The sequence below is a fragment of the Streptopelia decaocto genome (assembly GCF_964273445.1).
Source record: "Streptopelia decaocto genome assembly, contig: HAP1_SCAFFOLD_995, whole genome shotgun sequence".
NCBI classification, from domain to species: domain Eukaryota; kingdom Metazoa; phylum Chordata; class Aves; order Columbiformes; family Columbidae; genus Streptopelia; species Streptopelia decaocto.
In genome coordinates, this window is record NW_028115209.1 from 1,600 (window position 1) to 27,747 (window position 26,148).

Here is a 26,148-nt window from a genome sequence, read left to right on the forward strand (position 1 = left end):
GTCACTGGGGGGTCCCCAAGAAGAGTGAAGCTGTTTGTGGGGCCCGGGGGGCTGTGGGGAGTCCGTGCCCCCCGTGACCCCCATAACCCCTGTGCCCCCCATGCCCCCTGCTCCCCCGTGCCCCCCAATGCCCCCTGGCCCCCCCGTGCCCCCTGGTGCCCCCTGCCCCCCCCTGCCCCCCGTGTCCCCCCCGTGCCCCCTGACCCCCGTGCCCCCCCAGCGTTCATCCGCAAGCTGGACCCCGCGTACCAGGTGGACAAGGGGAACAAGATCAAGCTGGTGGTGGAGCTGAGCGACCCCGACCTGCCCCTCAAGTGGTACAAGAACGGCCAGCTCATCAAGCCCAGCTCCAAGTGAGGGGGGGCGCGGGGGGAACGGGGGGCACAGGGGACATGGGGTACATGGGGGGCTATGGGGGATATGGGGGGAATGGGGGATGGGGGGCATGGGGGGATATGGGGGATATGGGGGGAATGGGGGATGGGGGACATGGGGGGATATGGGGGACACGGGGTGCATGGGGGACAATGGGGGGGATGGGGGAGATGGGGGGCATAGGGGGATATGGGGGACATGGGGGATGTGGGGGACATGGGGGGATATGGGGGAATGGGGGACATGGGGGGACATGGGGGGCATGGGGGACATGGGGGGTTATGGGGGATATGGGGGGAATGGGGGATGTGGGACATGGGGGGATATGGGGGGCACGGGGGCATGGGGGACATGGGGGGGATGGGGGATATGGGGGGAATGGGGGATGTGGGGGACATGGGGGGATATGGGGGAATGGGGGACATGGGGTAATATGGGGGATATGGGGGATATGGGGGGAATGGGGGATGGGGGACATGGGGTTATATGGGGGATATGGGGGATATGGGGGGAATGGGGGATGGGGGACATGGGGGATATGGGGGACACGGGGGGCATGGGGGACATGGGGGGGATGGGGGATGTGGGGGATATGGGGGGAATGGGGGATGGGGGACATGGGGGGATATGGGGGGCACGGGGGGCATGGGGGACAATGTGGGGGATGGGGGAGATGGGGGGCATAGGGGGATATGGGGGAATGGGGGGATATGGGGGGAATGGGGGATGGGGGACATGGGGGGATATGGGGGAATGGGGGATGGGGGACACGGGCGATATGGGGGATGGGGGACATGGGGGACATGGGGGGCTATGTGGGATATGGGGGCACAGGGGGGGCACGGGGGGCATGGGGGGCATAGGGGACATGGGGTATATGGGGGCTATGGGGGCTATGGGGGGGAAGGGGGACATGGGGGGCATGGGGGGCTATGGGGGATATGGGGGTGCACCTGCTCAAGCCCAGCTCCAAGTGAGGGGGGGGCACGGGAGGCAATGGGGGGCATGGGGGTATGGGGAGGCCATGGGAGCTATGGGGGCTATGGGGGGTGTGGGGGATATGGGGGCACAGGGGACACGAGGGGCACGGGGGGCCATGGGGGTATGGGGGGCTATGGGGAGTATGGGGGGCACAGGGGGCATGGGGACATGGGGGCTATGGAGGACATGGGGGGTGTGGGGGGGCATGGGGGCCTATGGGGGACATGGGGGGTGGGGGGGGTATGGGGGGGATAGGGGGCTATGTGGGACATGGGGGACATGGTGGGAGTGTGGGGGCATGGGGGGCTGGGGAGTTTGGGGCTTTGGGGGTCTCCAGGAGGAAGGAGGGAGGAGCCCCCCCATAGGGGTCCCCCCAGCCATGGCGCTCAGCCCGTGTCCCCTGTCCCCCCGTTTGCCCACACCCTCCTGTCCCCTCGTGTCCCATGTCCCACCGTGTCCCCCCACAATCTCCTGTCCCCCATGTCCCTGTCCCCCCATGTCCCCCCATGTTCCCACCCCCATGTCATCCCCATCTCCCCCCATGTCCCTGTGTCCCCTCGTGTCCCCACGTCCCACCGTGTCCCCCCACAATCTCCTGTCCCCCATGTCCCTGTTCCTCTTGTCCCCCCGTGCTCCCTCCCCCTCGTGTCCCCCTGTGTTCCCTCCCCCTGGTGTCCCCCCACGTCCCTGTGTCCCCTCATGTCCCTGTGTCCTCCAATGCCCCTGTGTCCCCTCATGTCCCCATGTCCCACCGTGTCCCCCCACATCCCTCTGTCCCCTCGTGTCCCCATATCCCACTGTGTCCCCCCATGTCCCTGTGTCCCCCAATGTCCCTGTGTCCCCTTGTGTCCTCATATCCCACCGTGTCCCCCCATGTCCCTGTGTCCCCCCATGTCCCTCTGTCCCCCCATGTCCCCCCATGTCCCTGTGTCCCCTCGTGTCCCCATATCCCACCATGTCCCCCCATCTCCCCCATGTTCCCTCCCCCTGGTGTCCCCCCACGTCCCTGTGTCCCCCCATATCCCTGTGTCCCCTCGTGTCCCCATGTCCCACTGTGCCCCCCTATGTCCCCCCACGTTCCCTCCCCCTGGTGTCCCCCCACATCCCTGTGTCCCCTCGTGTCCCCATGTCCCACCATGTCCCCCCACGTCCCTTTGTCCCCTCGTGTCCCCATATCCCAATGTGTCCCCCCATGTCCCTCTGTCCCCCCATGTCCTCCCATGTCCCTGTGTCCCCTCGTGTCTCCATATCCCACCATGTCCCCCCATCTCTCCCATGTTCCCTTCCCCTGGTGTCCCCCCATGTCCCCGTGTCCCCTCGTGTCCCCATGTCCCTGTGTCCCCCCATGTCCCCGTGTCCCCTCGTGTCCCCATGTCCCTGTGTCCCCCCATGTCCCCGTGTCCCCTTCTGTCCCCATGTCCCACCATGTCCCCCCATCTCCCCCCGCGTTCCCTCCCCCCGGTGTCCCCCCATGTCCCTGTGTCCCCCCATGTCCCTGTGTCCCCCCATGTTCCTGTCCCTCTATATTCCTCCATGTCCCTGTCCCACCTTGTCCCTCTATATTCCCCTGTGTCCCCGTGTCCCCATCTCCCACCGCGCTCCCTCCCCCTGGTGTCCCCCCACGTCCCTGTGTCCCCTCGTGTCCCCCGTGTCCCCCGTGTCCCCCACACCCCTGTGTCCCCTGGTGTCCCCGTGTCCCCAGGTACGTGTTTGAGAACGTGGGGCTGAAGCGCATCCTGACCATCAACAAGTGCTCCCTGGCCGATGACGCCGCCTACGAGTGCCGCGTCAACGACGAGAAGTGCTTCACCGAGGTCTTCGTCAAGGGTGGGTGGGGGTCCCGGGGGGGGGCACCCGCTCGCGGTGACCCCCCCGGGGCGCTGACGGTCCCCGTGGCCCCCAGAGCCCCCCGTGACCATCGAGAAGGGGCTGGACGACCAGCAGGTGTTCGTGGGCGACCGCGTGGTGCTGGAGGCCGAGGTGTCGGAGGAGGGGGCGCAAGTCATTTGGTACGGGGGGGTGGGGACGCCCACGGGGCCGTGTGTCCGTCACCAGCGTCCGTGTGTCCGTCACCACCAGCTGTGTGTCCATCCCCACCATCCGTGTGTCCGTCACCACCGTCCATGTGTCCATCACCACCAGCCATGTGCACCCTTGTGTCTGTGTGTCCATCCCTGTGTCTGTGTGTCCATCACCACCGTCCTTGTGTCCATCACCAGCGTCCGTGTGTCCATCACCACCGTCTGTGTGTCCGTCCCCACCAGCCGTGTGTCCATCACCACCAGCTGTGTGTCCATCACTGTGTCCGTGTGTCCATCCCCACCGTCCGTGTGTCCATCACCACCGTCCGTGTGTCCATCACCACCGTCCATGTGTCCAACACCACCGTCCGTGTGTCCATCACCACCGTCCGTGTGTCCATCACCACCGTCCATGTGTCCAACACCACCGTCCGTGTGTCCATCCCTGTGTCCGTGTGTCCATCACCACCAGCCGTGTCCATCCCTGTGTCCATGTGTCCATCACCACCGTCCGTGTGTCCATCACCACCAGCTGTGTGTCCATCCCCCCCATCCGTGTGTCCATCACCACCAGCCGTGTGCACCCTCGTGTCTGTGTGTCCATCCCTGTGTCTGTGTGTCCATCACCACCATCCATGTGTCCATCACCACCAGCCATGTGCACCCTTGTGTCTGTGTGTCCATCCCCACCGTCCGTGTGTCCATCCCCACCGTCCGTGTGTCCATCACCACCAGCCGTGTGTCCATCACCACCAGCCGTGTCCATCCCTGTGTCTGCCTGTCCATCCCCACCAGCCGTGTCCACCCTTGTGTCCGTGTGTCCATCCCCACCACACGTGTCCACCCTTGTGTCTGTGTGTCCATCACCACCATCCATATCCATCCGTGTCCATCCTTCTGTCCGTGTGTCCACCAGCCATGTCCATCCCCATCACCTGTATCCACCCCTGTGTCCGTGTGTCCATCCCCACCAGCCATGTCCATCCCCATCATCCGTGTCCACCCCTGTGTCCATGTGTCCATCACCACCATCCGTGTCGATCCCCACCAGCTGTGTCCACCTCTGTGTCCGTGTGTCCATCCCTGTGTCCGTGTGTCCATCCCTGTGTCTGTGTGTCCATCCGTGTGTCCGTGTGTCCATCCCTGTGTCCGTGTCCATCCCCACCACCCGTGTCCATCCCTGTGTCTGTGTGTCCATCCCCATCATCCGTGTCCATCCCTGTGTCTGTGTGTCCACCCCGTGTCTGTGTGTCCATCCCTGTGTCCGTGTGTCCATCCGACCACCCGCGTCCCTCCACGTCCGTGTGCCCGTCCCTGTGTCCGTGTGTCTGTCCCGGTGTCCGCGTGTCCGTCCCACCGCTGGCGTCCCCGCAGGATGAAGGACGGCGTGGAGCTGACCCGCGAGGAGACCTTCAAGTACCGCTTCAAGAAGGACGGCAAGAAGCACTATCTGATCATCAACGAGGCCACCAAGGAGACACCGGCCGCTACAAGATCATGACCAACGGCGGCGAGAGCGAGGCCGACATCATCGTGGAAGGTTGGGGTCACCGGGGGGCTCAGGGGGGTGGTGACACCCATGGGGGTGTCATGGGGATGGTGCCACCGATGGGGGTCTCATGGGGTTGGTGCCACCCATTGGGGTCTCATGGGGATGGTGACGCCCATTGGGGTCTCAAGAGGTTGGAGCCACCCAGTGGGGTCTCATGGGGTTGGAGGCACCCATGTGGGTCTCATGGTGTTGGTGCCACCCATGGGGTCTCATGGGGTTGGTGCCACCCATGGGGTTGGTGCCGCTCATGGGGTTCTTGGGGGAGGTTGGTGCCACCCAATGGGGGTCTCATGGGGGTGGTGCCATCCAATGGGGGTCTCATGGGGTTGGAGCCACCCATGTGGTTCTTAGAGGTTATTTAAGACCCCTGTGGGGGTCTTGGAACCACCCATGGGGTTCTCGGGGGAGGTTGGTGCCACCCATGGGGGTCTCATGGGGTTGGAGCCACCCATGGGGGTCTCATGGGGTTGGTGCCACCTATGGGGGTCTCATGGGGTTGGAGGCACCCGTGGGGTCTCATGGGGTTGGTGCCACCCATGGGGTCTCATGGAGTTGGAGGCACCCATGGGGTCTCATGGAGTTGGAGGCACCCATGGGGTCTCATGGGGTTGGTGCCACCTATGGGGGTCTCATGGGGTTGGAGGCACCCGTGGGGGTCTCATGAGGTTGGTGCCACCCATGGGGGTCTCAAGGAGTTGGAGGCACCCAGTGGGGTCTCATGGGGTTGGTGCCACCCATGGGTTCTCATGGGGTTGGAGCCACCCATGGGGTCTCATGGGGTTGGTTCCACCCATGGGGGTCTCATGGCGTTGGTGCCACCCATGGGGTCTCATGGGGTTGGTGCCACCCATGGGGATCTCATGGGGTTGGTGCCACCCATGGGGATCTCACAAGGTTGGTGCCACCCATGGGGTCTCATGGGGTTGGTGACTCTCATTGTGGTCTCATGAGGTTGGTGCCACCCATGGGGTCTCATGAGGTTGGAACCACCCATAAGGGTCTCATGGGGTTGTTGCCGCTCATGGGGCTCTTGGGGGTGGTCGGTGCCACCCATGGGGTCTGGAGGGCCCCCAGGGTGCCTGGTGGGCCCTTGGGGGTTTCCAGGGGGTGTCCAAGAGTCCCTGGAGGGTCCCAGAGCTTCTGGAGGGGCCGATGGTTCATCCAGGGGTGTCCACCAGCGTCCTGCTGGTCCTTCGCTGGGGCCATTCGGGGTGTCCCGGGGGATCCCCCCCGGGGTTGTGTGGGCGCGGGGGGTCTCCGGGCGCCCCCCAACGCCACGTCCCCCGCAGAGAAGCAGCTGGAGGTGCTGCAGGGCATGGCGGACCTGACGGTGCAGGCGTCGGAACAGGCCGTGTTCAAGTGCGAGGTGTCGGACGAGAAGGTGACGGGGCGCTGGTTCCGAAATGGGGTGGAGGTGCGGCCCAGCAAGCGCATCCACATCTCCCACACCGGCAGGTGGGCACGGCCCCGGGTGGGGGGACGCGTGGGGGGCGTGGGAGGGGGTGGGAGGCACCCATGGGGGGCGTGGAGGGAGCTGGAGGTGCCCGTGGGGGTCTCGTGGGGATGGAGGCGCCCAATGGGGGTCTTGAAGGGAGTTGGTGCCACCCATGGGGTCTCATGGGGTTGGTGCCACCCATGGAGTCTCATTGGGTTGGTGCCACCCATGGGGGTCTCATTGGGTTGGTGCCACCTGTGAGGGTCTTAGGGGTGATTTGAGACACCCATGGGGGTCTTGGAACCACCCATGGGGTTCTTGGGGGAGGTTGGAGCCACCCATGGGGGTCTCATGGGGATGGTGCCACCCATGGGGGTCTCAGGGGGTTGGAGCCACCCATGGGGGTCTCATGGGGTTGGAGACACCCAATGGGGTCTCATGGGGTTGGTGCCACCCATGGGGGTCTCATGGAGTTGGTGCCACCCATGGGGGTCTCACGGGGTTGGTGGCACCCATGGGGGTCTCATGGAGATGGTGCCACCCATGGGGGTCTCACGGGGGTGGTGGCACCCATGGGGGTGTCATGAGGTTGGTGCCACCCATGGGGCTCTTGGAGGGAGTTGGAGCCACCCATGGGGGTCTCAAGGAGTTGGTGCCACCCATGGGAGTTTCAAGGAGTTGGAGGCACCCAATGGGGTCTCATGGGGTTGGTGCCACCCATGGGGTCTCATGGGGTTGGAGATACCCATGGGGATCTCATGGGGTTGGTGCCATCCATGGGGGTCTCCTGGGGTTGGTGCCACCCATGAGGGTCTTAGAGGTGATTTGAGACACCCATGGGGGTCTTGGAACCACCCATGGGCTTCTTCGAGGAGGTTGGAGCCACCCAGTGGGGTCTCATGAGGTTGGTCTCAGCCATGGGGGTCTCATGGGGTTGGTGCCACCCATGGGGTCTCGTGGGGTTGGAGCCACCCGTGAGGGTCTTAGAGGTGATTTGAGACACCCATGGGGGTCTTGGAACCACCCATGGGGTTCTTGGGGGAGGTTGGAGCCACCCATGGGGGTCTCATGGGTTTGGAGGCACCCAATGGGATCTCATGAGGTTGGTGCCACCCATGGGGGTCTCATTGGGTTGGTGCCACCCATGAGGGTCTTAGAGGTGATTTGAGACACCCATGAGGGTCTTGGAGCCACCCAAGGGGTTCCTGGGGGAGGTTGGAGCCACCCATGGGGGTCTCATGGGGTTGGAGGCACCTAATGGGGTCTCACGAGGTTGGTGCCCTGTGGGGCACTCGGGGCGGCTGTTGCTGTGGGGCACCCCCCAACCCCTCGCTCCGCTCCCCCAGGATCCACAAGCTGGTGATCGACGACGTGCGCCCCGAGGATGAGGGCGATTACACCTTCATCCCCGACGGCTACGCCCTCTCGCTCTCCGCCAAGCTCAACTTCCTCGGTGGGGACGGGGGCACCTGGGGGGCGGCTGGGGGGCTGGGGGCCCAGGGGACACAGCTCACCTGGGGACACCTGGGGGAGGCTCTTGTGGGGGGTCAGGGTGGCATTAGAAGTCACTTGGGGCACTCCTGGGTCCGTCCCAAACTCCTGGGTCCCTCCCGAACTCCTGGGTACCCTGAGGCACTCCTGGGTCCCTTCCAAACTCCTGTGTACCCTGGGGCACTCCTGGGTCCCTTGGGGTACTCCTGGGTCTCTCCCAAACTCCTGGGTCTGTCCCGAACTCCTGGGTACCCCGGGGCACTCCTGGGTCCCTCCTGAACTCCTGGGTCCCTCCCAAACTCCTGGGTACCCCGGGGCACTCCTGGGTCCCTCCTGAACTCCTGGGTCCCTCCCAAACTCCTGGGTAGCCTGGGGCACGCCTGGGTCCCTCCTGAACGCCTGGGTCCCTTGGGGCACTCCTGGGTCCCTCCTGAACGCCTGGGTCCCTTGGGGCACTCCTGGGTCCCTCCTGAACGCCTGGGTCCCTTGGGGCACTCCTGGGTCCCTCCCCGAACTCCTGGGTCTCTCCCAAAACTCCTGGGTACTTCCCGAACTCCCAGGGCACCCACAACACTGCTGGGGGGCAGGGCACCATTTGGGGACATTGCCCCCCAACTTGGGGGTGGGTCACACTTGGGATGCTTGTGGGGCTGGGGGGGCTCTCGCGGGGCCGAGGGGACATGGGGACACCTTGGGGACACCTGGGGGTTGTGGACAATTGGGGGAGGGTCTTGTGGGGGGGTCAAGGTGACATTTGGAGTCACTTGGGGGGGCTCAGAGCACCTACAACACTGTGGGGACATTTGGGGCCATTTGGGGACATTCCCGCCCATCCTGGGGGTGGGTCACACTTTGGGGACACTGATGTCACTGGGCGGGGGGGGTCACAGGTGGCATTTGTGCCCCCCCCCCCCCCAATTAACCCTTCCCTCCCTACAGAGATCAAGGTGGAGTACGTCCCCAAGCAAGGTGAGGCGGGGGGACGGTCCCCACGGTGTCCCCACCATGGGGGTCTCATGGGGATGGTGCCACCCATGGGGTCTCATGGGGTTGGTGCCACCCATGGGGGTCTCAGGTAATTGGTGCCACCCATGGGGTCTCATGGGGTTGGTGCCACCCATGGGGTCTCATGGGGTTGGTGCCACCCATGGGGGTCTCATGGTGATTGGTGCCACCCATGGGGTCTCATGGAGTAGGTGCCACCCATGGGGTCTCCTGGGGTTGGTGCCACCCATGGGGTCTCATGAGGTTGGTGTCATCCATGGGGGTCTCATGGGGATGGTGCCACCCATGGGGGTCTCAGGGAATTGGTGCCACCCATGGGGTCTCATGGGGATGGTGCCAACCATGGGGGTCTCATGAGGTTGGAGCCACCCAATGGGGTCTCATGGGGTTGGTGCCACCCAATGGGGTCTCATGGGGTTGGTGTCACCCATGGGGGTCTCACGAGGTTGGTGTCACCCATGGGGGTCTCATGGGGTTGGTGCCACCCAATGGGGTCTCATGGGGTTGGTGCCACCCATGGGGGTCTTAGAGGTGATTTGAGACACCCATGGGGGTCTTGGAACCACCCATGGGCTTCTTCGAGGAGGTTGGAGCCACCCAATGGGGTCTCATGGGGTTGGTGCCACCCATGGGGGTCTCATGGTGTCTCATGGTGTCCCATGGTGTCCCACGGTGTCCCCCCGGTGTCCCCCCCAAGAGCCCCCCAAGATCCACCTGGACTGCTCGGGGAAGAACGCGGAGAACACGGTGGTGGTGGTGGCGGGGAACAAGCTGCGCCTCGACGTCCCCATCACCGGCGAGCCCGCGCCCACCGTCACCTGGATGAAGGGCGACGAGGTGACACCGCGGCCCCTCCTGGGGGGGCCCGTGTCCCCCTATGTGCCCTGTGTCCCCCTGTGTCCCCATGTCCCCCTTTGTCCCCATGGCCCCTCCTGGGGGTGCCGTGTCCCCATGGGTCCCCCTGTGTCCCCATGGCCCCTCCTGGGGGTGCCGTGTCCCCATGGGTCCCCCTGTGTCCCCATGGCCACTCCTGGGGGGTCCCGTGTCCCCTTGGGTCCCCCTGTGTCCCCATGGCCACTCCTGGGGGGTCCCGTGTCCCCTTGGGTCCCCCTGTGTCCCCATGGCCACTCCTGGAGGGTCCCGTGTCCCCTTGGGTCCCCCTGTGTCCCCATGGCCACTCCTGGGGGATCCCGTGTCCCCCTGGGTCCCATGTGTCCCCATGGCCACTCCTGGGGGGTCCCGTGTCCCCCTGGGTCCCATGTGTCCTCCTGTGTCCCCATGGCCACTTCTGGGGGGTTCCTGTGTCCCCCTGGGTCCCCCTGCGTCCCCATGGCCACTCCTGATGGGGTTATGTGTCCCACTGTGTCCCCGTGTCCCCATGTGTCCTCCTTGGGGGGTCCCCTTTCCCCTTGTGTCCCCCTGAGTCCCCATGTGTCCCCATGTTCCTCTGTGTCCCCATGTGTCCTCCTGGGGGGTCCCGTGTCCCCCTGTGTCCCCATGTCCCCTCCTGGGGTGGTTCTGTGTCTCCCTGTGTCCCCATGTCCCCAGGTGTTCTCGGTGCCCGTGTCCCCACATCACCACGATGTCCCCACTTGTCCCCATGTCCCCAGGTGTTCTCAGTGCCCGTGTCCCCACATCACCACGATGTCCCCATGATGTCCCCATGTCCCCAGGTGTTCTCAGTGCCCGTGTCCCCACATCACCACGATGTCCCCATGATGTCCCCATGTCCCCAGGTGTTCTCAGTGCCCGTGTCCCCACATCACCACAATGTCCCCATGATGTCCCCATGTCCCCAGGTGTTCTTGGTGCCCGTGTCCCCACGATGTCCCCACGTGTCCCCATGTCCCCAGGTGTTCTCGGTGCCCATGTCCTCATGATGTCCCCATGATGTCCCCACGTCCCCAGGTTTTCTCGGTGCCCGTGTCCCCATGATGTCCGCACGATGTCCCCATGTCCCCAGGTGTTCTCGTTGCCCATGTCCCCACATCACCACGATGTCCCCATGTCCCCAGGTGTTCTCGGTGCCCATGTCCCCACGATGTCCCCACGTGTCCCCATGTCCCCAGGTGTTCTCGTTGCCCATGTCCCCACATCACCACGATGTCCCCATGTCCCCAGGTGTTCTCGGTGCCCATGTCCCCACATGTCCCCACATGTCCCCATGTCCCCAGGTGTTCTCGCTGCCCATGTCCCCACGATGTCCCCACGATGTCCCCATGTCCCCATGTCCCCAGGTGTTCTCGGAGCGCGAGGGCCGCGTGCACATCCAGGAGCAGAAGGAGCTGAGCAGCTTCGTCATCGAGAGCGCGGAGCGGGGGGACGAGGCGCGTTACACCATCAAGGTGACAAACCCGGTGGGCGAGGACACGGCCACCATCTTCCTCAAGGTGGTCGGTAAGGAGGGGACACGGGGACGGGAGAGGGGACACGGGGACACGGGGATGGGGGGGTATCAGGGGACATGGGGACATGGGAGGGGACATGGGGACATGGGAGGGGACACGGGGATGGGGGATGGGGGATATCAGGGGACATGGGGACATGGGAGGGGACACGGGGACACGGGGATGGGGGGGGTATCAGGGGACATGGGGACATGGGAGGGGACACGGGGACGGGAGAGGGGACACGGGGACACGGGGATGGGGGGGTATCAGGGGACATGGGGACATGGGAGGGGACATGGGGACATGGGAGGGGACACGGGGACACGGGGATGGGGGGGTATCAGGGGACATGGGGACATGGGAGGGGACACGGGGATGGGGCAGGGGACATGGGGATGGGGGATGGGGGATATCAGGGGACATGGGGACATGGAGGGGACATGGGGACATGGGAGGGGACACGGGGACGGGGCAGGGGACATGGGGATGGGGAATGTGGGGGTATCAGGGGACATGGGGACATGGGAGGGGACATGGGGATGGGGGGATGTGGGGATATCAGGGGACATGGGGACATGGGGACAGTAAGCAGTAAAGGTTGAGGGCTGCCTGGGTTGCAGTGACCACGAGATGGTGGAGTTCAGCATCTCATGTGGCAGGAACAGAATAGCAAGTAGAATTGCAACCCTGGACTTCAGCAGGGCTAACTTTGGCCTTTTCAAGCAATTGCTGGGGGAAATCCCATGGGCAAGACTGCTTGAAGGAAAAGGGGCCCAAGATAGCTGGGTGGCATTCAGAGATTGCTTCTTCCACGCTCAGGATCAGAGCATCCCCACACGTAGGAAGTCAAGGAAGGGAGCCAGGAGGCCTGCGTGGTTGAATAGGGAGCTGTTGGGTATGCTCAAGCAGAAGAGGAGAGTTTACAGGTCATGGAAGCAGGGGCTGGCCACTTGGGAGGAATATAAGGCTGCTGTTAGAGGATATAGGAAGGCAGCTAGGATAGCCAAGGCCTCCTTAGAATTACAGCTGGCGAGAGGGGTCAAGGACAGCAAAAAGAACTTTTTCAAATACATAGCAGATAAAACTAACACCAGAGGCAATGTAGGCCCACTGATGAATGGGGTGGGTGCCCTGGTGGCAGAAGATACAGAGAAGGCAGAATTACTGAATGCCTTCTTTGTCTCTGTCTACTCTGCCGGAGGCTGTCCTGGGGAGCCCTGTACCCCTGAGACCCCGGATGAAGCCAGGTCAATGGAGGAGTTTGCTTTAGTCGATGAGGACTGGGTTAGGGAGCAATTAAATAGTCTGGACATTCATAAATCCATGGGTCCAGATGGGATGCATCCGCGGGTGCTGAGGGAGCTGGCTGAAGTCATTGCTGGACCGCTCTCCATCATCTTTGCCAAGTCTTGGGAAACGGGAGAGGTGCCCGAGGATTGGAGGAAAGCAAATGTCACTCCAGTCTTCAAAAAGGGCAAGAAGGAGGACCCGGGTAATTATAGACCGGTCAGCCTCACCTCTGTCCCTGGGAAAGTAATGGAACAGCTTGTCCTTGGTACCATCTCAAGGCATATCAAGGATAAGAGGGTTATTAGGGGCAGTCAGCATGGCTTTACCAAGGGTAGGTCATGCTTGACCAACCTCATAGCCTTTTATGAGAATGTAACAAGGTGGATGGATGGTGGCAGAGCGGTGGATGTTGTCTACCTTGACTTCAGTAAAGCCTTTGACACAGTCTCCCACAGCATCCTCACAGCTAAGTTGAGGAGGTGTGGTCTAGACAATAGAGTAGTGAGGTGGGTTGCAAACTGGCTTAGGGAGAGAAGCCAGAGAGTGGTAGTCAATGGTGCGGAGTCTAGTTGGAGGCCAGTATCTAGTGGAGTGCCCCAGGGGTCAGTACTGGGGCCAATATTATTCAATATATTCATTAACGACTTGGACGAGGGAATTGAGTGTACTATCAGCAAGTTTGCTGATGACACCAAGCTGGGAGGAGTGGCTGACACGCTGGAGGGCTGTGCTGCCATCCAGCGGGACCTGGACAGGCTGGAGAGCTGGGCAGGGAATAACCTGATGAAATTTAACAAGGGAAAGTGTAGAGTCCTGCATCTGGGCAGGAACAACCCCAGGTTCCAGTATAGGTTGGGAGATTACATATTAGAGAGCAGTGTAGGGGAAAGGGACCTGGGGGTCCTGGCGGACAACAGGATGACCATGAGCCAGCACTGTGCCCTTGTGGCCAGGAAGGCCAATGGCATCCTGGGGTGTATTAGAAGGGGGGTGGTTAGTAGATCGAGAGAGGTCCTCCTTCCCCTCTACTCTGCCCTGGTGAGACCACATCTGGAATATTGTGTCCAGTTCTGGGCCCCTCAGTTCAAGAAGGACAGGGAACTGCTGGAGAGGGTCCAGCGTAGGGCAACGAAGATGATTAAGGGAGTGGAGCACCTCCCTTATGAAGAAAGGCTGAGGGAGCTGGGTCTCTTTAGTTTGGAGAAGAGGAGACTAAGGGGGGACCTTATTAATGTTTATAAATATATAAAGGGTGAGTGCCATGAGGATGGAGCCAGACTCTTCTCAGTGGCAAACAATGATAAGACAAGGGGTAATGGGATCAAGCTGGAACACAAGAGGTTCCACTTAAATTTGAGAAGAAACTTCTTCTCAGTGAGGGTGACAGAGCACTGGAACAGGCTGCCCAGGGAGGTTGTGGAGTCTCCTTCTCTGGAGACGTTCAAAACCCGCCTGGACATGTTCCTGTGCGACCTCACCTAGGTGTTCCTGCTCCAGCAGGGGGATTGGACTAGATGATCTTTTGAGGTCCCTTCCAATCCCAAACATACTGTGATACTGTGATACTGTGATGGGAGGGGATACGGGGACATGGGAGGGGACACGGGGATGGGGAGAAGTGGGGATATCAGGGGACATGGGGACATGGGAGGGGACACGGGGACGGGGGAGAGGACATGGGGACGCGGGGATGGGGGGTTATCAGGGGACATGGGGACATGGGAGGGGACATGGGGATGGGGGGGATGGGGGTATCAGGGGACATGGGGACATGGGAGGGGACACGGGGATGGGGGTGTGGGGATATTGGGGGACATAGGAGGGGACATGGGGATGGGGGGTGTGGGGGTATCAGGGGACATGGGGACACAGGGGACATGGGGTGGAGCCAGGGGACACAGGAGACCGGGGGGATGGGGGTGAAGGGACATGGGGACCTGGGGCTGGGGACGAGGGGACATGGGGACACAGGGACACGTGGGGCCAGGGACATGGGGGGACATTGGGACACAGGGACACATGGGGCTGGGGACGAGGGGACATTGGGACACAGGGACACATGGGGCCAGGGACATGGGGGACATTGGGACACAGGGACACATGGGGCTGGGGACATGGGGGACATTGGGACACAGGGACACATGGGGCTGGCGCCATGGGGTGGCCAGGGATGTGGGCACAGTTGGGGGGTGCCACATGTCCCCACACGTCCCCACGTGTGCCCACGTGTCCCCACAGACGTTCCCGACCCCCCCGAGGCCGTTCGCATCACCTCGGTGGGCGAGGACTGGGCCGTGCTGGCCTGGGAGCCCCCCAAGTACGACGGGGGGCAGCCGGTGACCGGTGAGACCCCCGTGTCCCCCCCGCGTGTGTCACCCCCTGCGTGTGTCACCCCCTGCCCGTGGTGTCCCCACATTGTAACCCCCTTGCGCTGGGGGGTGAACAGACGGGGTTCTTGGGGACATTTAGAGACACAGTTGGGTTGTGGTTGGACTCAATGACCTTGAGGGTCTTCTCCAACCACAGTGGTTCCATAACTCAATGATTATGGGACAAATTGGGTTGGAGGGACATTGAAGGGTCTCCATCCATTGATGGTTGAGCAGACGAGGTTCTTGGGGACATTTAGTGACACAGTTGGGTTGTGATTGGACTCAATGATCTCAAAGCTCTTTCCCAACCACAATGGTTCTATAATTCAACAATTATGGGACAAATGGGGTTGAAGGGACATTGAAGGGTCTCCAGTCATTGAGGGTTGAACAGTTGTGGTTCTCATGGACGTTATAGAGTTGGGTTGTGGTTGGACTCGATCTCAAAGGTCTTTCCCAACCACAACGGTTCTATAATTCAATGATTATGGGACATATTGGGCTGAAGGGACATTGAAGGGTTTCCATCCATTGATGGTTGAACAGTTGTGGTTCTCGTGGACATTATAGAGTTGGGTTGTGGTTGGACTCGATGATCTTAAAGGTCTTTCCCAACCACAGTGATTGTATAATTCAATGATTATGGGACAGATTGGGTTGAAGGGACATTGAAGGGTCTCCATCCATTGATGGTTGAGCAGATGAGGTTCTTGGGGACATTTAGTGACACAGTTGGGTTGTGGTTGGACTGGATGACCTTGTGGGTCTTCTCCAACCCAAATGATTCTATAATTCAACGATTATGGGACAAATTGGGTTGGAGGGACATTGAAGGGTCTCCATCCATTGAGGGTTGAATTGATGAGGTTCTTGGGGACATTTAGAGACACAGTTGGGTTGTGGTTGGACTTGATGACCTTGAGGGTCTTCTCCAACCACAGTGGTTCCATAACTCAATGATTATGGGACAAATTGGGTTGAAGGGACATTGAAGGGTCTCCATCCATTGAGGGTTGAATTGATGAGGTTCTTGGGGACATTTAGTGACACAGTTGGGTTGTGGTTGGACTGGATGACCTCGAGGGTCTTCCCCAACCACAGTGATTCTATAATTCAATGATTATGGGACAAATTGGGCTGAAGGGACATTGAAGGGTCTCCATCCATTGATGGTTGAGCAGATGAGGTTCTTGGGGACATTACAGAGTTGGGTTGTGGTTGGGCTCCATCTCAAAGCCCTTCCCCACCCCCACCCCTCCCGCTCCTCCCCTCCCCCCACTGTGTCGTGTCCCCCGTAGGGTACCTGATGGAGAGGAAGAAGAAGGGCTCGCAGCGCTGGATGAAGCTGAACTTCGAGCCGTACGTGGGCACCACGTTCGAGGCCACGCGCATGATCGAGGGCGTGCTCTACGAGATGCGCGTCTGCGCCGTCAACGCCATCGGCGTCTCGCAGCCCAGCCACAACACGCAGCCCTTCATGCCCATTGGTGGGGGTCCTGGGGGTTCTGGGGGGTCCTGGGGGGATGTGGGGGGTCATGAAGGGATGTGGGGGGTCATGAAGGGTCATGGAGGGATGTGGGGGAAATGGAGGGATGTTGGGGACATGGAGGGATGTGCGTCTGGGTCGTCAACGCCATCGGCGTCTCGCAGCCCAGCCACAACACGCAGCCCTTCATGCCCATTGGTGGGGGTCCTGGGGGTCCTGGGGGGTCCTGGGGGGTCCTGGGGGTCCTGGGGGTCCTGGGGGGATGTGGGGGGTCATGAAGGGATGTGGGGGGTCATGAAGGGTCATGGAGGGATGTGGGGGAAATGGAGGGATGTTGGGGACATGGAGGGATGTGCGTCTGGCTCGTCAACGCCATCGGCGTCTTGCAGCCCAGCCACAACACGCAGCCCTTCATGCCCATCGGTGGGGGTCACGGGGGTCCTGGGGGGTCCTGGGGGGATGTGGGGGGTCCTGGGGGGTCCTGGAGGGATGTGGGGGGTCATGAAGGGTCATGGAGGGACATGTGGGGGACATGGAGGGATATGGGGGGCCCTGGTGGGATGTGGGGGACATGGAGGGATGTGGGGGGTCATGGGGGGATGTGGGGGGTCATGAAGGGTCGTGGAGGGATATGGGGGGACATGGAGGGTCCTGGAGGGATGTGGGGCTCATGGGGGGATGTGGGGGGTCCTGGAGGGATATGGGGGGTCCTGGAGGGATGTGGGGGGACATGGAGGGATGTGGGGGGACATGGGGGGTCCTGGAGGGATGTGGGGGGACATGGAGGGATGTGGGGGGTCCTGGAGGGATGTGGGGGGACATGGAGGGATGTGGGGGTCATGGGGGGATGTGGGGGATCCTGGAGGGATGTGGGGGGACATGGAGGGATGTGGGGGGACATGTGGGGGATATGGAGGGATATGGGGGCTCCTGGAGGGATGTGGGGGGACATGGAGGGATGTGGGGGACATGGGGGGTCCTGGAGGGATGTGGGGGTCATGGAGGGATGTGGGGGGACATGTGGGGGATATGGAGGGATATGGGGGCTCCTGGGGGTATGTGGGGGACATGGGGGGTCCTGGAGGGATGTAGGGGTCTTGGAGGGATGTGGGGGGTCATGGAGGGACGTGGAGGACATGGAGGGATATGGGGGTCCTGGTGGGATGTGGGGGACAAGGAGGGATGTGGGGGGACATGGGGGGATGTGGGGGGACGTGGGGGGACATGGAGGGTCCTGGAGGGATGTGGGGGCCATGGAGGGATGTGGGGGGTCCTGGAGGGATGTGGGGGGGTCCTGGAGGGATTCAAGGGGTCTGGGCGCCCCATAAAAGTGTCCATAGGTGGTTTTCTGGGTGCTGGAGGAGCTGTGGGCCCTGGGCTGGAGAAGCCAAGGGGGGTTTTGGGGTCCCCCCCTGGACACCAGGGATCCCTGACGGGTGATTTTGGGGTGTCCCCCCCCCCCGCTTTCAGCCCCCACCAGTGAGCCCACCCACCTGGTGCTGGACGACGTGACGGACACCACGGCCACGCTCAAGTGGCGCCCCCCCGAGAGGGTGGGGGCGGGGGGCATCGACGGCTACCTGGTGGAGTACTGCAGGGAGGGATGTGAGTGCACCCCGAAACCGGGGGACCCCGAAATGGGGGGACCCCGAAATGGGGGGACCCCGAAATGGGGGGGATCCCAAAACATGGGGGGATTGGTGTTGGGGGGCATCGACGGGTACCTGGGGGAGTTCTGCAGGGAGGGATGTGAGTGCACCCCGAAACCGGGGGACCCCGAAATGGGGGGACCCCGAAATGGGGGGGGACACCAAAATGGGGGGGGATCCCAAAACATGGGGGGATTGGTGCTGGGGGCATCGATGGGTACCTGGTGGAGTACTGCAGGGAGGGATGTGAGTGCACCCCGAAACCGGGGGGACCCCGAAACGGGGGGACCCCGAAACATGGGGGGACCCTGAAACATGGGGGGACCCTGAAACATGGGGGGGCACCAAAACATGGGGGGATTGGTGCGGGGGGCATCAACGGGTACCTGGGGGAGTACTGCAGGGAGGGATGTGAGTGCACCCCGAAACCGGGGGACCCCAAAATGGGGGAACCCCGAAACATGGGGGGAGACCCCAATCCATGGGGGCAGCACCCTCTATATCACCCCAAACCCTGTGCCCCCCAACTCTATATCACCCCAACTCCCACTCCCCAGCTCCCGCCCCCCAACCCCACATCACCCTGACCCTTTGCCCCACACCCTGTGCCCCCCAACTCTACATCACCCCAACCTGTGCCCCCCAACTCTATATCAGCCCAAACCCTGTGCCCCCCAACTCTATATCAGCCCAAACCCCGTGCCCCCCAACTCTATATCACCCCAACTCTATATCACCCCAACTCCCACTCCCCAGCTCCTGCCCCCCAACTCTATAGCACCCCAGCTCCTGCCCCCCAACCCCATATCACCCCAAACCCTGTGCCCCCCAACTCTACATCACCCCAAACCCTGTGCCCCCAAACCCCACATCACCCTGACCCTTTGCCCCAAACCCTGTGCCCCCCAACTCTAGATCACCCCAACTCCTGCTCCCCAGCTCCTGCCCCCCAACTCTATAGCACCCCAGCTCCTGCCCCCCAACCCCGTATCACCCCAAACCCTGTGCCCCCCAGCTCTAGATCACCCCAACTCCCACTCCCCAGCTCCTGCCCCCCAACCCCATATCACCCTGACCCTTTGCCCCACACCCTGTGCCCCCCAACTCTAGATCACCCCAACCCTGTGCCCCCCAACTCTATATCTCACCCCAACTCCTTCTCCCCAGCTCCTGCCCCCCAACTCTATATCACCCCAACTCCTGCTCCCCAGCTCCTGCCCCCCAACTCTATATCACCCCAGCTCCTGCCCTCCAACCCCATATCACCCCAAACCCTGTGCCCCCCCAACTCTAGATCACCCCAAATCTATAGCACCCCAGCTCCCGCCCCCCAACCCCACATCACCCTGACCCTTTGCCCCACACCCTGTGCCCCCCAACCCCACCACACCCCAAACCCTGTGCCCCCCAACTCTCTATCACCCCAACCTGTGCCCCTCAACTCCATGTCACCCCATCTCCCACCCTCAACCCCACATCCCCCTTTGCCCCAAACCCTGTGCCCCCCAACTCTACATCACCCCAACTCCCACTCCCCAGCTCCTGCCCCCCAACCCCACATCACCCTGACCCTTTGCCCCACACCCTGTGCCCCTCAACTCTAGATCACCCCAACCCTGTGCCCCCCAACCCCACATCACCCCATCTCCCACCCCCAACCCCACATCACCCTTTGCCCCAAACCCTGTGCCCCCCAACTCTAGATCACCCCAACCCTGTGCCCCTCAACTCTAGATCACCCCAACCTGTCCCCCCCAACTCTATAACACCCCAACCTGTGCCCCCCAACCCCACATCACCCTGACCCTTTGCCCCACACCCTGTGCCCCCAACCCCACATCTCCCCATCTCCCACCCCCAACCCCACCCCCCCCTTGGCCCCCCCCTTGACCTGCCCCCCACCTCCCGTGCCCCCCAGCGGACGAGTGGGTGGCGGCCAACACGGAGCTGGTGGAGCGCTGCGGGTTCACGGTGCGGGGCCTCCCCACGGGGGAGAAGCTGCTGTTCCGCGTCATCGGCGTCAACATCGCCGGCAAGAGCCCCCCGGCCACGCTGGCCCAGCCCGTCACCATCCGCGAGATCGTGGGTGCGTCCCCGTGGGGCAAGATCCGGCTGGGAGGGACTGGGGGGACTGGGATGGACTGGGATGGACTGGGGGGGACTGGGGGAACTGGGAGGGACTGGGGGGACTGGGATGGACTGGGAGCACTGGGATGGACTGGGATGGACTGGGGGGACTGGGAGGGACTGGGGGGGACTGGGATGGACTGGGGGGACTGGGATGGACTGGGGGGGACTGGGGGGGACTGGGAGGGACTGGGAGGGACTGGGGGGGACTGGGGGAACTGGGAGGGACTGGGAGCACTGGGATGGATTGAGGGGACTGGGATGAAGTGGGATGGACTGGGATGGACTGGGATGGACTGGGGGGACTGGGATGGACTGGGGGGACTGGGAGGGACTGGGATGGACTGGGGGGGACTGGGGGGGACTGGGATGGACTGGGGGAACTGGGATGGACTGGGAGCACTGGGATGGACTGGGAGGGACTGGGATGGACTGGGGGGGACTGGGATGGACTGGGGGAACTGGGATGGACTGGGAGGGACTGGGGGGGACTGAGAGGGACTGGGAGCACTGGGATGGATTGAGGGGACTGGGATGAAGTGGGATGGACTGGGATGGACTGGGATGGACTGGGGGGACTGGGATGGACTGGAATGGACTGGGGTGGACTAGGAGCACTGGGATGGACTGGGGGGACTGGGATGGACTGGGAACACTGGGATGGACTGGGGGGACTGGGATGGACTGGGATGGATTGAGGGGACTGGGATGAAGTGGGATGGACTGGGATGGACTGGGATGGACTGGGATGGACTGGGGGAACTGGGATGGACTGGAATGGACTGGGGTGGACTAGGAGCACTGGGATGGACTGGGGCGACTGGGATGGACTGGGGTGGACTGGGGGGACTGGGAGCACTGGGATGGACTGGGGGGACTGGGAGCACTGGGATGGACTGGGATGGACTGGGGGGACTGGGATGGACTGGGGGGACTGGGATGGACTGGGGTGGACTGGGATGGACTGGGGGGACTGGGATGGACTGGGATGGACTGGGATGGACTGGGGGAACTGGGATGGACTGGGGTGGACCGGGATGGACTGGGATGGACTGGGAGCACTGGGATGGACTGGGAGCACTGGGAGCACTGGCAGCACTGGGACGGGGGCACTAGGAGCAGGTGGCCCAGCCCGTCACCATCCGCGAGATCGTGGGTGGGTCCCCGTGGGGCAGGAGGGGGGCGGCTGGGCTGTGGGGCAGCCCCACGGCTCCTCCGCCTCTATGGTTGTGTCTGTGCCCCGCCCCTAAACTAGAGCGGCCCAAGATCCGGCTGCCGCGGCACCTGCGCCAGACGTACGTGCGCAAGGTGGGCGAGCAGGTCAACCTCGTCATCCCCTTCCAGGTGAGCTGGGGGGCGGCCCCACGGCGGGAGGGGAGGGATCGCGGCACCGTGGCGCTAGAGGGCGCTCTAGGGCACCCCATGGCGCTCTAGGGCACCCCCAGCTCTATAGGGCACCCCATAGCACTCTAGGGCAGCCCAAGCTCTATAGGGCACCCCATGGCACTCTAGATCTCCCCATGGCACTCTAGGGCAGTCCAAGCTCTATAGGGCACCCCATGGCACTCTGGGGCACCCTATGGCACTCTAGGGCACCCCATGGCACTCTAGGGCAGCCCAAGCTCTATAGGGCACCCCATGGCACACTAGAACACCCCCAGCACTATAGGACACCCCCAATGCTATAGGGCACGTCATGGCACTCTAGGGCAGCCCAAGCTCTATAGGGCACCCCATGGCACTATAAGGCAACCAAAGCTCCATAGAGCACCCCATAGCACTCTAGGTCTCCCCATGGCACTCTAGGTCACCTCCCGTGCTATAGGGCACCCCATGGCACTCTGGGGCACACCATGGCACTATAAGGCAGCCAAAGCTCCATAGGGTACCCCATGGCACTCTGGGACACCCCATGGCACTCTAGGGCACCCCATGGTGCTCTAGGTCTCCCCATGGTGCTCTAGGTCACCCCATGGCGCTCTAGATCTCCCCATGGCACTCTAGATCTCCCCATGGCGCTCTAGGTCACCCCATGGCGCTCTAGATCTCCCCATGGCACTCTAGATCTCCCCATGGCACTCTAGGTCACCCCATGGTGCTCTAGATCTCCCCATGGCACTCTAGATCTCCCCATGGAACTCTAGGGCACCCCATGGCACTCTAGGTCACCTCCCATGCTGTAGGGCACCCCATGGCACTCTAGGGCAGCCCAAGCTCTATAGGGCACCCCATGGCATTCTAGGGCACCTCATGGCACTCTAGATCTCCCCATGGCACTCTAGATCTCCCCACAGAACTCTAGGGCACCCCATGGAACTCTAGGGCACCCCATGGCACTCTAGGTCACCTCCCATGCTGTAGGGCACCCCATGGCACTCTAGGGCAGCCCAAGCTCTATAGGGCACCCCATGGCACTCTAGGGCACCCCATGGAACTATAGGGCAGCTCAAGCTCTATAGGTCTCCCCATGGCACTCTAGGTCACCTCCCATGCTGTAGGGCACCCCATGGCACTCCAGGTCACCCCATGACACTCTAGGTCTCCCCATGGCACTCTAGGGCAGCCCATGGTGCTCTAGGTCACCTCCTGTGCTGTAGGTCTCCCCATGGCACTCTAGATCTCCCTATGGCACTCCAGGTCACCCCATGGCACTCTAGGGCACCCCATGGCACTCTAGGGCAGCCCAGGCTCTCCAGGCCACCTCCCGTGCCCTAGGGCGCCCCATAGCGCTCTAGGGCAGCCCCACGCCGCCGGTGCCGTTGCAGGGGAAGCCGCGGCCGCAGGTGGTCTGGACGAAGGGCGGGGAGGCGCTGGGGGGCGACGTGCACGTGCGCAACTCGGAGCAGGACACGGTGTTCTTCATCCGCGCCGCCGCGCGGCACCACTCGGGGGAGTACCGGCTGGCCATCCGCATCGAGAACATGGAGGACGCGGCCACCGTGCGCCTGCGCGTCGTGGGTGCGCGTGGGGGACGGGGACTGGGGAGACTGGGTGGACTGGGGTGGACTGGGGGAACTGGGGTGGACTGGGGTGGACTGGAATGGACTGGGGTAGACTACGAGCACTGGGATGGACTGGGATGGACTGGGGTCGACTGGGAGCACTGGGGTGGACTGGGAGCACTGGGATGGACTGGGATGCACTGGGGGGACTGGGAGCACTGGCAGCACTGGGACGGGGGCACTAGGAGCAGCATGTTGGGGGGTCTGGGGGTGTCGGGGTGCTGGGGGGGGATATTTGGGGTGCAGGTCCCACATGCTGACGTGCCCCCCAACCCAGAGCGGCCGGGCCCCCCCCGCAAAGTGCGCGTGACGGAGGTTTGGGGGTTCACGGCCGTGCTGGAGTGGGAGCCCCCCCAGGATGACGGCAACGCCGAGATCACGGGCTACACGGTGCAGAAGGCGGACACGCGCACCATGGTGAGCGGGACCCCAACGGCTCCCCACCTCAGGGCTCAAAATGGCGCCAGAATCACCTCAGGGTCAAAATGGCGCCAAAATCACCTCAGGGTCAAAATGGCGCCTGAATCACCTCAGGGCTCAAAATGGCACCAAATCAACTCAGGGTCAAAATGGCGCCAGAATCACCTCAGGGTCAAAATGGCGCCTGAATCACCTCAGGGTCAAAATGGCACCAAATCAACTCAGGGTCAAAATGGCGCCAGAACCACCTCAGGGTCAAAATGGTGCCAGAATCACCTCAGGGTCAAAAAGGTGCCAAAATCAGCCCCGAATTCATGATATAATGGAAGAAAAGGTATAAAAAGTGACTAATGTGGGAAATATTAATAAACAGAGTGACCCCAAGGTGCCTCAAAATGGCACCAGAATCACCTCAGGATCAAAATGGCGCCAAAATCACCTCAGGGACAAAATGGCGCCATAATCAGCCTCGATTTCATTATATAATGGAAGAAAAGGTACAAAAAAGTGACTAATGTGGGAATTATCAATAAACAAAGTGACCCCCATACTGCCTCAAAATGGTGGCACCAAAATCACCTCAGGGACAAAATGGCGCCAGAATCACCTCAGGGACAAAATGGCGCCAAAATCACCTCAGGGTCAAAATGGCGCCAGAATCACCTCAGGGATCAAACTGGCACCCAAATCAGCCCCGATTTCATGATATAATGGAAGAAAAGGTACAAAAAGTGACTAATGTGGGAATTATCGATAAAGAGAGCGACCCCCAAACTGCCTCAAAATGGCGGCGCCAGAATCACCTCAGGGACAAAATGGTGCCAAAATCAGCCCCGATTTCATGATATAATGGAAGAAAAGGTACAAAAAGTGACTAATGTGGGAAATATTAATAAACAGAGTGACCCCAAAGTGCCTCAAAATGGCACCAGAATCACCTCAGGGACAAAATGGCACCAGAATCACCTCAGGGACAAAATGGCACCAAAATCAGCCTCAATTTCATGATATAATGGAAGAAAAGGTACAAAAAGTGACTAATGTGCGAATTATCGATAAAGAGAGCGACCCCCAAACTGCCTCAAAATGGTGGCGCCAGAGTCACCTCAGGGACAAAATGGCGGCAAAATCAGCCCCGATTTCATGAAATAATGGAAGAAAAGGTACATAAAGTGGCCAATGTAGGAATTGTGGCAAAGAAAGGCTGCAAATGGCGCCGTTTCGAGGCCGTTCCCCTTCCCCAGGAGTGGTTCACGGTGTACGAGCACGTGCGCCCGCCGCGCTGCACCGTGCCCGAGCTGGTGATGGGGAACCGGTACCGCTTCCGCGTGTTCAGCGAGAACCTGGTGGGCGTCAGCGAGAACCCCGGGCTGTCCGAGAACACGGCCGACATCGCCAAAGCAGGTTGGGGGGCGCCATGGGCTGCGGGGGACGTGGGGGTCTGGGGGGTGGAGGGGGCGGTGGGGACGTGGGGGTCTGGGGGGTGATGGAGACATGGGGGTGTGGGGGGAGAAGGGGGTGATGGGGACATGGGGTTCTGGGGGGTGAAGGGGGTGATAGGGATGTGGGGGTCTGGAGGGTGATGGGGGTGATGGGGACATGGGGTTCTGGGGGGTGAAGGGGGTGATAAGGATGTGGGGGTCTGGGGGGTGAAGGGGGTGATGGGGACGTGGGGGTCTGGGGGGTGATGGGGACATGGGATCTGGGGGGTGATGGGGACGTGGGGGTGTGGGGGGTAAAGGGGGTGATGGGGACATGGGGGTGTGGGGGGTGATGGGTGTGATGGGGACATGGGGGGCTGGGGGGTGATGGGGGTTGGGGGGTTCAGGTCTGAGGGGGTTTGGGGGAGGCTGTGAGGGGCTTGGGGGGCCATGGGGTTGTGGGGAACCCTGGGCAGGCTGGGGGGACAGGGGGACATGTGTCCCCACTCATGACGTGTGTCCCCCCCGTGACATGTGTCCCTCCATGACATGTGTCCCCCATGACATGTGTCCGCTCATGACGTGTGTCCCCCTCATGACATCTGTGTCCCCTCGTGACATGTGTCCCCCCCATGACATGTGTCCCCCGTGACATGTGTCCCCCTCATGACGTGTGTCCCCCGTGACGTGTCCCCCTCATGACATGTGTCCCCTCGTGACATCTGTGTCCCCTCGTGACATGTGTCCCTCCGTGACATGTGTCCCCCATGACATGTGTCCGCTCATGACGTGTGTCCCCGTGATGTGTGTCCCCACTCATGACATGTGTCCCCCCTCATGACATGTGTCCCCACTCATGACATGTGTCCTCACTCATGACGTGTGTCCCCACTCATGACATGTCCCCTCATGACATGTGTCCCCCCATGACGTGTGTCCCCCGTGACATGTGTCCCCTCGTGACATCTGTGTCCCCTCGTGACATGTGTCCCTCCGTGACATGTGTCCCCCATGACATGTGTCCCCTCATGACGTGTGTCCCCTCATGACGTGTGTCCCCGTGATGTGTGTCCCCACTCATGACATGTGTCCCCTCGTGACGTGTGTCCCCCATGACATGTGTCCCCTCAT

The 26,148-nt window shown here is 62.0% G+C and overlaps 1 protein-coding gene across 1 annotated transcript in view; it reads left to right on the top strand.

The window, feature by feature from the left end:
* Positions 1-220: 220 nt before the first annotated feature.
* The window catches only part of LOC309452867 (myosin-binding protein C, fast-type-like), a gene marked incomplete at its 5' end in the record, with an annotated part of 29,717 nt that continues 3,789 nt past the window's right edge, over positions 221-26,148 (top strand). Inside the window, 18 exon segments of the mRNA XM_082077527.1 lie at positions 221-353; positions 3,059-3,183; positions 3,260-3,365; positions 4,752-4,843; positions 4,846-4,917; positions 6,219-6,384; positions 7,711-7,817; positions 8,795-8,824; positions 9,558-9,697; positions 11,098-11,257; positions 14,779-14,883; positions 16,211-16,399; positions 17,869-18,003; positions 19,966-20,133; positions 21,430-21,518; positions 22,940-23,132; positions 23,454-23,593; positions 24,841-25,000. Coding sequence (XP_081933653.1) covers positions 221-353; positions 3,059-3,183; positions 3,260-3,365; positions 4,752-4,843; positions 4,846-4,917; positions 6,219-6,384; positions 7,711-7,817; positions 8,795-8,824; positions 9,558-9,697; positions 11,098-11,257; positions 14,779-14,883; positions 16,211-16,399; positions 17,869-18,003; positions 19,966-20,133; positions 21,430-21,518; positions 22,940-23,132; positions 23,454-23,593; positions 24,841-25,000 — 2,310 coding nt within the window.